The following is a 13,657-nucleotide window of genomic DNA, read 5'->3' as shown; positions in this document are numbered from 1 at the left end:
GTCAAATTTGGTAGGTAACCATAAAATCAATCACAGGTTGGTCAACATTTTCTTACATGTACAGCGGTTCAGAAAAAAGAATTGGAGAACAATGAGATGTGTTGAGGGAGAAGGCGAGTCCAAGACGAGTCTATGACCTTTTTGGAAGGAGCAAGATGGTCAGGAAGAGTAGAGGTTCAATCCCTTCGCAGACAGACTCAGTGACCATGTAAATTTTGACAACAAATTCAGCTTGGACAAGTTCTTTTCAAATTAACTCTAGGCTCCATAATTGTAATAAGATCTCTGGGCAGCTTCTAATTTTGAATATGTTTCATTTTGCGATTTTGAATTAAGTTTGGGACAAGTTCAGGAAACAAATTAAATCCAGTAAATTCTTGTCATTTTGTAAGTTTACAATGAACCAATGATGTTCCTGGGAGAGGATAAGTAATTCTCATCACACATAAAAGATATGATGGGTAATATTAATTTTAAAAGTATTCAGCAAAATTGTTTAAATCTATCTCCACCAAACAAAATTATTTGAAAATTGGACAAAATCTTCATCTTTAAATGCAATGAAGGTACTAAAAGTTAGAGAAGATAGTATAAAAGAGATGCCAGATAGTATCCTAAACCAGAATGGCCAAACCAAGATTACCCATCGTTTCCAATAAATGATTAAATTTGTCATTATTGATTTTTTAATAATTTTTAATTCAGCCAAGAGACATTCCAGAAATCAGTGCAAGGCTACTTACCATAAATGGCCAATTGCAAACACATTGTGAGTTTGGGACAGAAGCTCAAGACACTTAGTTCGAACTACCCTTAACTCGGTTCTGTGGTTACAAAAAGTAGGCAATCTAATTTGTTAACTAAATAATTTGTTTATTATTCAACCTAAGGTAAAAATATTTAAAAAATTCATTTTTGTCGACTTTCGCTTTTTCTATTGTTAATTGTGGATTCCTTTGTATAATTTAGATTTTGTGTATTTAAAAAAAAAAATTGAAAAATGGTCAATTTTTAGAACATAGATTATAGCACTGAAACATTGCCAGATAATCCAGAGTATAAAAAAAAAAATAAAAAAAATATTCAATATTAATTTGACTCATACATTTGGTAAAAATTAGAATGCAATACAAAACTTAAAATATAAGGGAAATGTATATACATGTATAATACATGATGAAGATAAATTTATAAAACCCTGTTTTGTTTTTGTTTTTTTAATTCTATAAATACATGATTTGATATAATGCATGTTCAGAAACAATCTCTAAGTTATTAATATTAGTCACAAAACCAGTTATTTTGTTCTGTTCAACAGAACTTAATGCTTCCTTAGAACCTTATTTATTCCCTTTTTTACAGCTAATTAATTTGGAGAGCTGATCAAGCCAGGTTCCACTGTAACTATTAGTGGATACATTTGTATGTTATACTAATGAACCAAAAAATGATTTGGTTTGTTTGTTTGTGATATGGCGTGCCTTAATTAATTAATATAATTTCCTTTAAAAAAAAATATCTGTACGGAAAGTTATCCTGAAGTTTATGGAAAAATTCACCCTTTTGAAAAGAACAATTCTAGCAATCAAGTAAAATATAAATGTAAAAGTTTATTGTTAGATACAATCGGCTCCCCTACACTAAAGGAATAATCATTTTAAATCCATACTACATATATTCTACATATATTACTTACTTTGGTACAACAACCAGTAATGTCGTCAGATATTCAGAGTCTAAAATAAAATGTTCTTTTTTAACCAGGTCTGCTAAGTTACGTGTCAACAAACTTGCACTGAAAAGAAATATTAATCCATATATAATTTATAATAGCATTTATAATTTATAATTTATGAATGCAAGTATACACAAACATGCTTGAGTACTTGTAACTAGCTTTGGAGAAAACACACTAGGACTTCCCAAAAATGTGTTTTGGAGAATACCAACATTAGAAAAAGTTCAAGTTCTACTTCACGTTGTTTCCTCAAAGAGAATCGATCTATCTACAAGTACTTAAGCATCTTTAAGCGATTGTAGCCACCTTAGAAGGACAACACCTAATCATAAAATATAATAATATTCTAGAACAATAATGAAAATAGTTTGTTATTCTGCTTTTTTAAAAAAATAATTTCATTAAAACATTAAAATTCAGAAATTAGCTTTTATAGTGGAACGAAAAGTAAATTAAAACCAAGTATTATAAAACTGGTAATAGTGGATAAATTTATTCCTTAATACTTAATAATATAATTTGATAAAACTCAATAATGGGTATAAATATGCCATTCTGGATTTGTTTTAATGATCACATCATCCAAATATTTTGTAAAATTTCTGATAATTTACTTAAGTTTGTTATTTTATGTGGGTTAAGGAATCACAATTTCATCTTGGTTGCTCATATTTTCCACATCAAAAATATTGTCCATTAGACATTCAAACACGATCTGTGACAGAGTAACCAGAAATGGCTGAGAAAACACAGTCAAAGAAAACTGACCATACCAAAAACAAAAGAAAATTTATGATATTATACTTTCCTGTGCTTGATTATAGGTAAAAAAAAAAATTCTTACCTAATGACATAAACCACAACTCAGTTTTCCAAATCATCACTAACCAAATTTAACCCACTCCATGGACATTTCGTGGAAGATTTAAAAGTGCTAAGAAATTCTATTTTTAGATTGGGAAAATTTTCTCTCAACGTAAAAGGATAGGGAAAACATTTAAGATACCTAGTGATACCTCATTAATGGTTCAGAGGGGGAAAAATGAATAAAAGTTTAAAAAACATAAATCTAGGATTTGGAAGGAAAAAAAATTATTAGATAAGATATCTATACATAAGTGATAGGATTTTTATTATCTAAAGATAAGTGAGCAATGGGGCTTTGCTCAATAAGTTGGTTCGTGAGTAAGCAAAGAAATGTTGCATTAGAAAAAAAATCTTTTCAAATCAATCCTAGATCCAAAATTTGCTAAATTTCTACAAAACATAATTTACTTGGAAAATGCAGGCTTCCCATTTACAAAGAGATGACAACAATAATAATAATAACAGGCTAAGTAAACTCAAAGCTTTGATGTTGATACCACTATAGTAAGAAAATAAAATGAACTTTAATCTCTACTTCTAGTTAATTTTTCAAATAAGAAATATAAATATCAAACCATGCAGGTTTATGATTCTTCATGATTCTCCTCCCAATAACGAACAAGTTTGACACCCACGTGTCAAATATATTTCTAGACAAGTTAATAGTCATTAAAAAACAAATTTTGAAGATAGGAGATACATCATGAAATGCAAATTAAAAGGGTAATTGGTAAATTTTAAAATGTTATTAAAATCCTTATTATTCTCCCAGATAGCAGATCAAAACAACTTTGACTGAAAAAACAACACTGACACTCATTCTGATCATACGGGCATTTATATAATCGTGTTCTGATATCAATTAAAAGTTGACATCAGGATGAATCACCAGGTAATATTTCCTCATCAATAAATAAAAAGAAGAAGAATCTAATGCCTACGATATAGATTATTCTTCTTAATTAAACTATATTTCACGAAATGGGGAGAAGGGAGGTTCAAACTTATTTAACTATTCAAGAAGCTGGTTCTAAATTGAAGTTTATCATCCAAATATAAATTTTAAAAAAATTATGCAATTCAATTTAGTTAAAAATCCTGCTATTTATAATACCATTTGTTAAAAGAATTTCTAAGTGCAACTAATATTAAATAAAACATAAAGTTTCAATGATAGATATCTGATTATAACACGAAAATTGTATGATGAATGATAATTGGTGTTTTTTAGGCACACAATAATATTAAATAAAGATTCAACTCAACTTTCTTTGAAGTAAAAGATATAACATGAAATATTCAGCATAACATTAAGACATAAATCAATAATGCAAGACAATATTTCATTGAAAGGTTATTACTAGAACCAATTAACCATCGGTAGGAAGAACAAAAATGTGTTTGTTCGATAATGTGATAATAACGATTGTTTCTGAAGCCGACATAAAGAAAACAATTATTAAATTTATTTTCATTTTTAATAAATCTGAAACTTAAATTATTTGTACTTATTGATGTCTAATACATGTTTGTAAAATAAATTGGCATTCAGCATTGATTATATAATCAGACAAATACTGCAGTACCAGTTTGTATCAAACAGAGTTAAGATTAAAGAAAGACAATATGAAAAAGGTAACTCACTGCTAGCAATGCCGCAAGGTTTTATGTACCTAGTAAAAAACTAAAGGCGAAAAAAATTAAATTAATGAAAAATATATATAACAAACCTCTGTTTCTTTTCCATGTTTTGAAGACTGCTTTTAAGATTATTGTAAGCAGTAGATTTTGTCTTTAAGTCAGCATCAATTTGATTAACTTGTTTGCTTATAATATCAGCAATATTGCGAAGAGATTGCTTAATAGGATATTTAGCCATATCCCACTGGAACTTTGTAATGTAGGTAGATAAATCAGCTGAAATTAAAGCCCCCATCATTGGTACACCAATTATTTTGACAAATAAATTAATATAAATACTTTTTAAAAATATTGATATTCTCACTGTTATTAGCCATTAAGTTTTCTTGAAGTTTATCCTTCTGATCCTCCAAAACTTCTCCAAGATACTGAGCCACTTTGTGAGTGACTTGATCAACAAAATTGTCAAGTTTGCCTAAATCATCTGAAAGTCCAACAAGCTGGTCCAAAGTTCCGACCTGAAAAATTTATTCCACATTCATATTACAAAGAGATAAGGCCTGATTCCACACATAACCTTTAGAAAACAACTGAATAACTGATATAAAATTTAGATTAAATAAAGACAAGAAAGAAACAACATAGAAAACCAAAGAAAAATTAATCTATTCATAGAACATTCTGTCACATAAAATTAAAAATACTTAAATCAACATAACTACAATTAACTTCAACACAAATAAAAAAGGCAGATAGAAATTTCTTCCACTTCAATCGATTATAAAAATTACTTCAGAAATCTTATGATATGATCTTATGATGGTAAAGTTATTCTTGAATGAACCTAGTTAAGTAGGTAAACTATACTATATGTTTAATGAATCTAATATCACAATATTATTTAAGTTTCAAGGCATAACCTAGAAATATAATTGAGTCATAACCTGAACACACCGAATGGTACTTAAATTTAAAATCCTGAGAAAATGATAAGAACAAAGTAGGCATACACTGAAAATGACAGACCCCAACAGTAAATGATAAAGGACTTTGGTAAAATTAAGTAACCTTATCTTACCTTCAAATCTGGAATATGGAATTTGAAATTTTCAGACAAATTGTGCTGTTTACTAGTAAGATTGTTCATGGTTTCCCATGTCTGTTGGCATGTTTTATCGCCAGGTGCAGATATAAGCCAATATTCACTCATTGTGTTTCCCCTAGAGGAATTATATGGGGTTAGCAGAAATAGGAGACACTTAGATTATAAAGATTTCCAAACTAATACACTATTCACAAAGTAATAACTGATAAAAAATTAAAACTCATGAACTAAGAAACAGATGATGGCTAAAAAACAACTTAATACTTGCCTTGCACTAACAAAATCTCGTACTAAAACTTAAAAAACTGTTTAAAAGATAACCTACAACACTACAGAAGAAATTAGTTAATATTTCATAATGATATTCTAAAGAAAGTAATCGTGAGGGAAACAAAAATCATATGATTTCAAAAGTGGGCGTGCCTCACATCTACCACTGTTGATCCTTGAATTAAGTACGATAATCGATTTAAACAACGAGAACACTATTCAGAAACGAGAAAATAAAAGGCAACTTCCATAAGAAGTCATATCCGTCGATTACTGTATGAATATTTGTTTACCTATTTAGTTTCATGATCTGCTATTGGGGTGAGTTAACCATAACGAAAATAATGTTAAGCTCCCTTTTAAATCATGATCTCATGATATGTTATAGGAGTGAGTTAAGCCATAACGAAACTATTATTAAGCTCTCTTTTAAATCCTTATCAATGAATCTTTCTTGTTTTCTGTGTTTAAGCGAATTTCGCAATGCTAAATCTGGAAAAGAAAATGAAAAATAAAGAACCTAAGTATATTTTTTCATCAAAATTAAAGTACCTTACCTGTTCTATGTGCAATGTCAATTGCAGTTGTTGCTAGAGTTAATTGTTTTATAAACATGTGATAGGAGATCAAATAAGACCCAAGAAACAAAATAGTCCCCATACAAATGAGTATGGAAATGCGAGTTATAGGCAATCATAGATTGCGCAATATAATAAAGAGTGGCTGAAAGATATTGCAATTTATTAGATTTTTGAAAAGCATGTCTTGGTGTTATACCAACGGAAATATTGCTAAAACAGTATATCCTTGATAAATTAACATGACTTCTAAAATTACATTAAACAGATCACGTCTAAATTATACAACTGAAATGTTAAAACCGGTTGCCCAAATTAGAAACCCCTATTCAAAGAGAGCACCTCCCAACTTTATATATATTAAAAAAATTATTAATTGCTAGTAAAATTATTAATTGCAATTATCATATCCTTTGACAAACATTCAACCCGCTAAAACATATTTTGAATCAGATTTATTTAGTAACTAAAAAAGAATTGGATAAAGTAAATTATTTAAAGGTCTCTTAACTAGAAATCATATAAAATGAACGTTGTTAAATTACTTATAATAGAAACTAATTAATCATTTTATTCCATCTATACTATCTTTATGAAGTCCACTTAAGAAGTATCCAATAATTTTCTTAACTCAATGTTGAATAATCTATTTACACTGTTTACCTTTGAAAGTATAGTTTCCTTCTTAAAACAAATTTAAAGAATTCTGTATTTTAATAATATAATCCATAAAATAATAACGATTAGCTTCTTATAGATATTTTAGCGACTAATACTTACATTATGACTAAGCTTGTATGGCACGTATCCTAGACAAAAGACTTCTGCAGTGTTTTCTGAACGCTGACCAATCTTTAGAGATAATCCGGGAAGTACCAACATAACAGCTCAAAAATATTTGACTAAATTTTCAGTTATAAAGATGCAGTATTGAACAATGTAATATATATATATATATATATATAATTGATTAATTCATATTAACAGCTGGTGAGTAATTTTTATTTTTTTAAATGGACATAATCTAATAGTTTAATATGTCTGAATGGAGGTGCTATATCAGAAATTTCCGAAAATTTATTTTTACGTACTAATGAAGGTATCATGAGCTTGTCTTCGTCTTGTAGCATTAGTGAGTCTAGATGTTAAGTGGTCCTGGATGAAATGATATTGCGAGGCCTCCTGAATAAGGTGGAGGATACCCCAGGATTTGTGAATTATGGAATTAAAGAAACTGGGAATTTCATGCATAAATAAAACAATATTAAAAGAAATTCTCAAAGATGCCAACAGCCAAAAGAAAAATGCCCCAGTTTCATTCTTGAATGTGACTGTAGCTCATGATAAAATTGGTCATGGTAATATTTTAAAGTACCTTGAAACCATGGGGATTTCACCTTGTTAAACGCGAGGGTGGTGGACACAAATAAAATGCTCTTACTGTTTTATTAGTTACGGTTAGATAACATAAAACGTTCTTACTGTAGTGAAAACGAACAATTCAAGTACACACAAACAACGTTTAGCAACCTTCCACTTGCTGTTACATATCGGCTTGTGATACAATCCATATATTCACAGTTTGCCACAGAGCAACACGTATAAAATAAAAATGGATTTTTACATCACACTTTAACACACCCTCTTAAATAATCAATTTTTTATCAAATTTAGTTTTACATAATTTTTCTTATAAAAAAAACAGGATTAGCAGAATTTTTATTTTACAATAGTTTATATAAATTAACAGAATAATTATTAAATTAAAATATTAGTTTTGTGCACAGAAAAAACAATAAAAAAACTTCTAAATTACAATTTTTTATTTTAATGTTTCACAATCACTTCACTGAGTCCCCGGTACAAACATCTTCAACTAGTCTTCTGTCCTTTTGTAGATGTACTTTTGTACTTCTCATCTTTCCACTGCACCCAGCCTCTTCATAATCAGAATTTTTGAAGTTATTTTGAACATTTGGATCAACACAAGGTTTAACTGTATTTTTTGAAACACCGAATCACTTTTTCTTTCTTGATTTCTTCTTCTTAGAACTAGTATATTTCTTACTTTTTCCTGAATTATCTGCTTCGCAATCAACATTTTTTTTTCATTAATGTCCCAATTATATCCCTCTGTTTTTAATGTAGGGTGTTCTTCATACATTTCTGGGTCACCATTTAAAGCTTTTAATTTCTTTAACCTTTTTCCGATCTCACTAGGTTTCTCTTTCTGCTTCTCCTTGATGTCTTGATGATTTCCTTGCACAATTTCTGCATTTTCCTTTTCTCTAGAACCATCTGTGCATCTTAATTATTCTTCAAGTCTTTTAGGATACCTCTTTATCAGTAGTTTCTCTTCTGTTTCAAATCTCAAATTGTTTCGGTCTCCGGCATCAGCTTTTTCTTCCAGTTCTCTTTCATCTTTAGGTAAAATTTCATTATCCTCTTCTATAGCCTTTTCATTTTTTACTTTTATTTCTTTTTTGGTTTCTGATACTCTAGTAGCATAAGCCTTCATATTTGAATCAACTTTCAAGTTCACAACATACAATCCCTCTGGAGATCTTTTTCCAACTATCACACTATCACTCTTTACGATTTTTACTTTGTCTTTAGAAAAAGTCACGTATCCACCGTTCTGTGTTATTTTATCCACAGACAACAATTTTCTACTGAGATCTGCTATGTACATCACATCTTTTAGTTGGCACTTGTCATTTTTTACACAACCAACAATTTTGGCAGTCATAGATGCACAGTTTTTAGCCAGATCTACTTCAGCATCAATAGGTTGTGCCTGCGACAATACACTTACATTGTTGGTCATATGTATCGTAGAACCTGAATCTAAGATCCATTCAGTCGATTTTTTACTACATTTTTCAGCAAGGAAAGAAACTGCTGATCTTTTGTTTTTTTCGGAAGAAACAGTCCTTCTCTAGGTGGCAAAAGTTTAAACTTTTGCTGAGAAACATCTCTCTCACATATGTCACATATTTTAGAATACATTTGACTTGCAATAGTACAAGTCAAAATATGAGTTAATGCTCTCTGATTCACTTTTGTTACTATTAACTTTTGGGCTTTAGCATCATTTAGTACATACACCTTATAGCCTTTACTTTCCTGCTCTCTGGGAGGCTCAAAATCTTTAGAAATAATCTCAAACAACCTGTAGGCTTTTAAGAAGATGTTTACCTTGAATTTCCACATTTGGAAGTTCTCAGGTCCTGTCAGGGGCTCGATTTAATTTATTTCATTGAAGGCGTTGAGATCCATTTTATATTACTGGTTGCACTTATAACGAACTTTAACTGTTTTTACTTTACGAAATATTTGAACTCAAACAAACACTACCGCACTATCTTTACTGTCTCACTACAAATTTCGCGAACTGCCTGGGCTCATAATCTGTTAAACGCGAGGGAAGTGGACACAAAGAAAATGTTTTTAATGTTTTATTAGTTACGGTTAGATAACCTAAAACGTTCTTACTTTAATGAGAACCGACAACACAAGTACACACACACAACACTTAGCAACCTTCCACTTGCTGTTACATACCGGCTTGTGATACAATCGATATATTCACAGTTTGCCACAGAGCAACATGTATACAATAAAAAATTAATTTTTACATCACACTTTAACATACCTGACCTAAGAAAAGTCATAGAATTTTAACAGTTGATTATGGAGGGGGTATAGTCTCGTACAAAAGATACCCCTAACTATATACAATGTTATTATTAAAAGAAAAAATAAAATAGATAAGAATAACGCTTCTTAATAAAAGAGGAAAGTAAAATTAATTACAAAAAATAATAATATTGGTACACATAAATAAAACAAACAATTGATCTCTAATAGTAAAGAAACACAAATTAATTTGAAAAAGGGACGAGAGAAGAAAAGAGAAAAAAAATGAGTAATAGTAATAAGTAAAATAGAGGTAGTGTGACTAATTTTAATTTTACTTTTATATTTATTAAAATTTATAACAGAATGTCTGGGCTTCAGTCTACGGGTTGAGGTTGGGTTTCCTAGGTTGTAGGTCACTGCTCCTTTAACTGTCGGCAATTGGGAGTGAAACTTCATGAACCGTTTTTTGATGTAATCCTCTATTGACTCCATATGTAATTCGCGATGAAATTGGCTATTTCACTTCATAGCCGTACATCAGCAGTGACCTGAGCATTGTTTTAAATATAAGAACAGTTATTTTTGGTTTTAGTTTGGAATTTCTGTTTAGGATAGGATATAGCATTGCTAACCTTGCATAGGTTTGAGTTAGTTTGATGTTGATATGGTGAATCCAGGTAAGTGGCGATCTAGGTGAATTCCCAGGTATCTTACTGTTTCACTGGCAGGATTCCATTTCACATTTTTACCTTTGGGGATTAGATCCGGTGGTTCTGTTAGGCGTCGAAGAGTAAAAACTTTTGAATTACATTTTTCAATGTTCAAGCTAATCATCCATTTAGTGAAATATTGTTCTAGATCATTAAGGTGACTTTGCAAAGTGTTTCTAGCTATTATTATATCATCATGTTGAGAGAACATAGCTATGGAGGTGTGTGTGGACTGGACGATGTCGTGAAGGTAGAAGTTGAACAAAATGGGAGAAAGGACTGAACCTTGTGCCTAGAGTACCGGCATGGATTTGTCTAAGGGTTGAATTTTCGTTATTACTACTGACTAAAAATGTTCTACCATTGAGGAATGAGCTCAGAATATTGTATAGGTATTTTGGAGTGCCTGCTTTCTATAGTTTATATAGGAGACCTCGATGCCAGACTTTATCGAATGCTTGTTGGAAATATAAGAACGCTACCAGGGCGTGTCTCTTTTTTTCGAATCCGCTAATTATAAATTCCGATAGTCTTGTGGTTGGTGAGAAGTGGAATGACTGTATTGAAAACCAGGAATAATTTAGATGCTCTGAAAAAAAGAATTAAGATGTTTTTTTATAACTGATTCCAGTAATTTTCCAAAAATGGGTAATAAACTGATAGGTCTATAGCTGCTGATTTGTTTAGCGTTCTTACCAGGCTTGTGAATTACTGTGAGTTCGCTTTCTTCCATGTTTCCGGAAAGTATCCAGTACGAAGGCAACTGTTAAAAATTGACATGATAAAAACGACAGCTTTCCTGGGTAACATTTTGATTGCTATGACTGGGATCAAATCATGGCCAGGACTTTTCTTTACCTTGAGCTTTTTAACCAGGTCCTGGATTTCTTTTGGGGACATGAATTTAGGTGGGAGCTCAACTGTTGCGAGGGGGAGATTTAGATATTTGTCAATTTTATCAGTGACTAAATTCGGACTTATTTCTGTGTTGAAGAATGTTTTCTCAAAGAAATTACCGAACACTTCAGCTTTTTTGCCGTCACTGGTGATGAATTCATCATTGTCTACTAGACTTGGAATTTTTTCACGTTTATCCAATAGACGTTGCGTAGCCTTCCATAATGAATGATCCTTTGGGTCTAAATTTTTCACGTATCCCTGATATTTAGAATAAGCCCATTCATCCAGATACTTTTTAGTTTCATGTTTGAGGTGGTTCCATTTATTTTTTTGAACAGGGCTTCTAGTGCGCATCCACTGTATCCTTGCAATAATTGTTTTCTTTAATTTTTAGCAGTATTGATTTTGGGCAGCTGCCAGAAAATGTTAAAGAAGAAGTTGAGACCATCAAATACTATAGGTGCCATTAAAATGGTGTCATTAAAATTCGATGATGAGGTGGTTGTCAAGATAAACCGGAAAATTAAAAGCTTTTCTATTCTAATCTCCTCAAGCCTTTTTTTTTTTCTATTTATGGCCCTTTTTTTTTCATTTCGGTCATAGTTGGCATATAGGAAGAGAGAGAGTTATCTAGAGGTAATCTACCTATTCTAACGATGGTGACGGTTAAGTTTTTATTACATGATACAACCACGAAGTGCACTCCTTGGCCGATGCCGCAGCAGTCACGAGGTAGTTAAAGTTGACGCTCCAACTTCCTCAGTTTACAAACGACTAAATCACTTCAATCCTGAAAAAAATAGGTTAATATGGTTAACAGACATGTTTCTTCTACTCTAATATATCCACTATAGTATTGACGAAATTTTGCTTAACACTATTGGATGCTACAGATATCAAATGTTGCGAAGGCGTAAAGGACATGATAGGTTTCCGGCCAATACTTACTCCAATACATATATGTGCCGCGACAATGAAGAGGTTTCGGTCTTTTGAGGTGTCAGTGAGAGTCTCTTCTTCAGCATGATCTATTTTATGGAAGTTTGCCCTGGTGAGTGATGCCTTACTTCTGATAATTTTTTATTTAAGAGAAGAAGTTCGGGTATATGTTGAACAGTTAGGCACTCACGCAAATAGTATAGAAGCATCATTAACTTTTTAGGCATATAGGAAGTTCCTAAGAGAAAAGTCGTTTGAAGACTGCTACAGATGTAAGGGGCATGGGATAGGAGTACCTCACTTGAAATCTATCCTATGGGCTAATAAATTCATGTAAGAAAGGAAGTTCATATGGACAAAAAGGAGCCTATAAGGATGCTCAGAATAGACAAACGCCCTAAAATTAAATGTCGCTTACGCTTTTTTGGTTTGAGTTTCAGGATCTGGAGGTTAGGTAAACAAAGATATTGTACCTCTCTGTCCCAAATGTGGCCAGAGCCAGTTCTCTGAGAGTCACAGCGCTCACATATTGAAGAAATATCCAAACAACTTGCTACTTGTCACCAGCCGACACAATAATACAAAGAAACTGCTAGAGAGGAAAAATTATACATGTTTTCCAGAGATGTATCGCTTGGATATGGAGTACTGATGATACCTTTACGTTTTTGTCCATTGAAAAAACCTTCAGGATCAGGGTGTAAAAGTATAAGTGGAGAAAGAAGACATAAATAAATAAATATGCATATGCGGATTTAACAGCACTACAGCAGAAGATATTTAGCCGCGGAAGATATCGACTTACAAATAAACCAAAATATATAATTGTAACTAAATATTTACTTAGAGGAAAAAATAACCATTAGCAATCACACCTTCTTAAAAGTATACCTTGGATCAAATACCTTTGAAGCACAGTGAACTCCATTAAGGGACAACTAAATAAAATCGACAAGAAGATCCTCAGTGCAAATAGTCTTATTTTCAGTAGCCCATACTTTAAGATCAAAGAAAATCAAGAGAAAGCTGTAACTAAGGATATGCAATACTATCATAAAATGGTTGTGAAACATTGACAAAAATATTGAAAAATTTGAACGTAAACTTCTCACAGCAATAGGAGGCCGAAAGTGGTACAATGAGTTGGATTTATTTATTGATAGATATTACAATCTGCCACACAGTTGTGGGCAATAGGTAATAGTGATGAATGATCTCATACATACTAAAATAAAAAACCTTAAAACCTCTAGAATAAATATAATTT

The 13,657-nt window shown here is 31.3% G+C and overlaps 1 protein-coding gene across 1 annotated transcript in view; it reads right to left on the bottom strand.

The window, feature by feature from the left end:
* The window catches only part of Vha44 (V-type proton ATPase subunit Vha44), a 10,277-nt gene extending 4,514 nt beyond the window's left edge, over positions 1–5,763 (bottom strand). The window contains exons 1-5 of the mRNA XM_014423922.3: positions 5,620–5,763; positions 5,325–5,466; positions 4,611–4,764; positions 4,336–4,522; positions 1,697–1,795 (exon numbers count right to left, since the gene is read on the bottom strand). Coding sequence (XP_014279408.1) covers positions 1,697–1,795; positions 4,336–4,522; positions 4,611–4,764; positions 5,325–5,456 — 572 coding nt within the window. The 5' untranslated portion in view covers positions 5,457–5,466; positions 5,620–5,763. The remainder of the gene's footprint in view (positions 1–1,696; positions 1,796–4,335; positions 4,523–4,610; positions 4,765–5,324; positions 5,467–5,619) is intronic.
* Positions 5,764–13,657: the final 7,894 nt, after the last annotated feature.

Source organism: Halyomorpha halys, unplaced genomic scaffold (genome assembly GCF_000696795.3).
Source record: "Halyomorpha halys isolate HHAL.00 unplaced genomic scaffold, Hhal_1.1 Scaffold447.1, whole genome shotgun sequence".
In the NCBI taxonomy this organism is placed as follows: Eukaryota; Metazoa; Arthropoda; class Insecta; order Hemiptera; family Pentatomidae; genus Halyomorpha; species Halyomorpha halys.
This window is presented reverse-complemented; position numbering and strand designations above follow the sequence as displayed.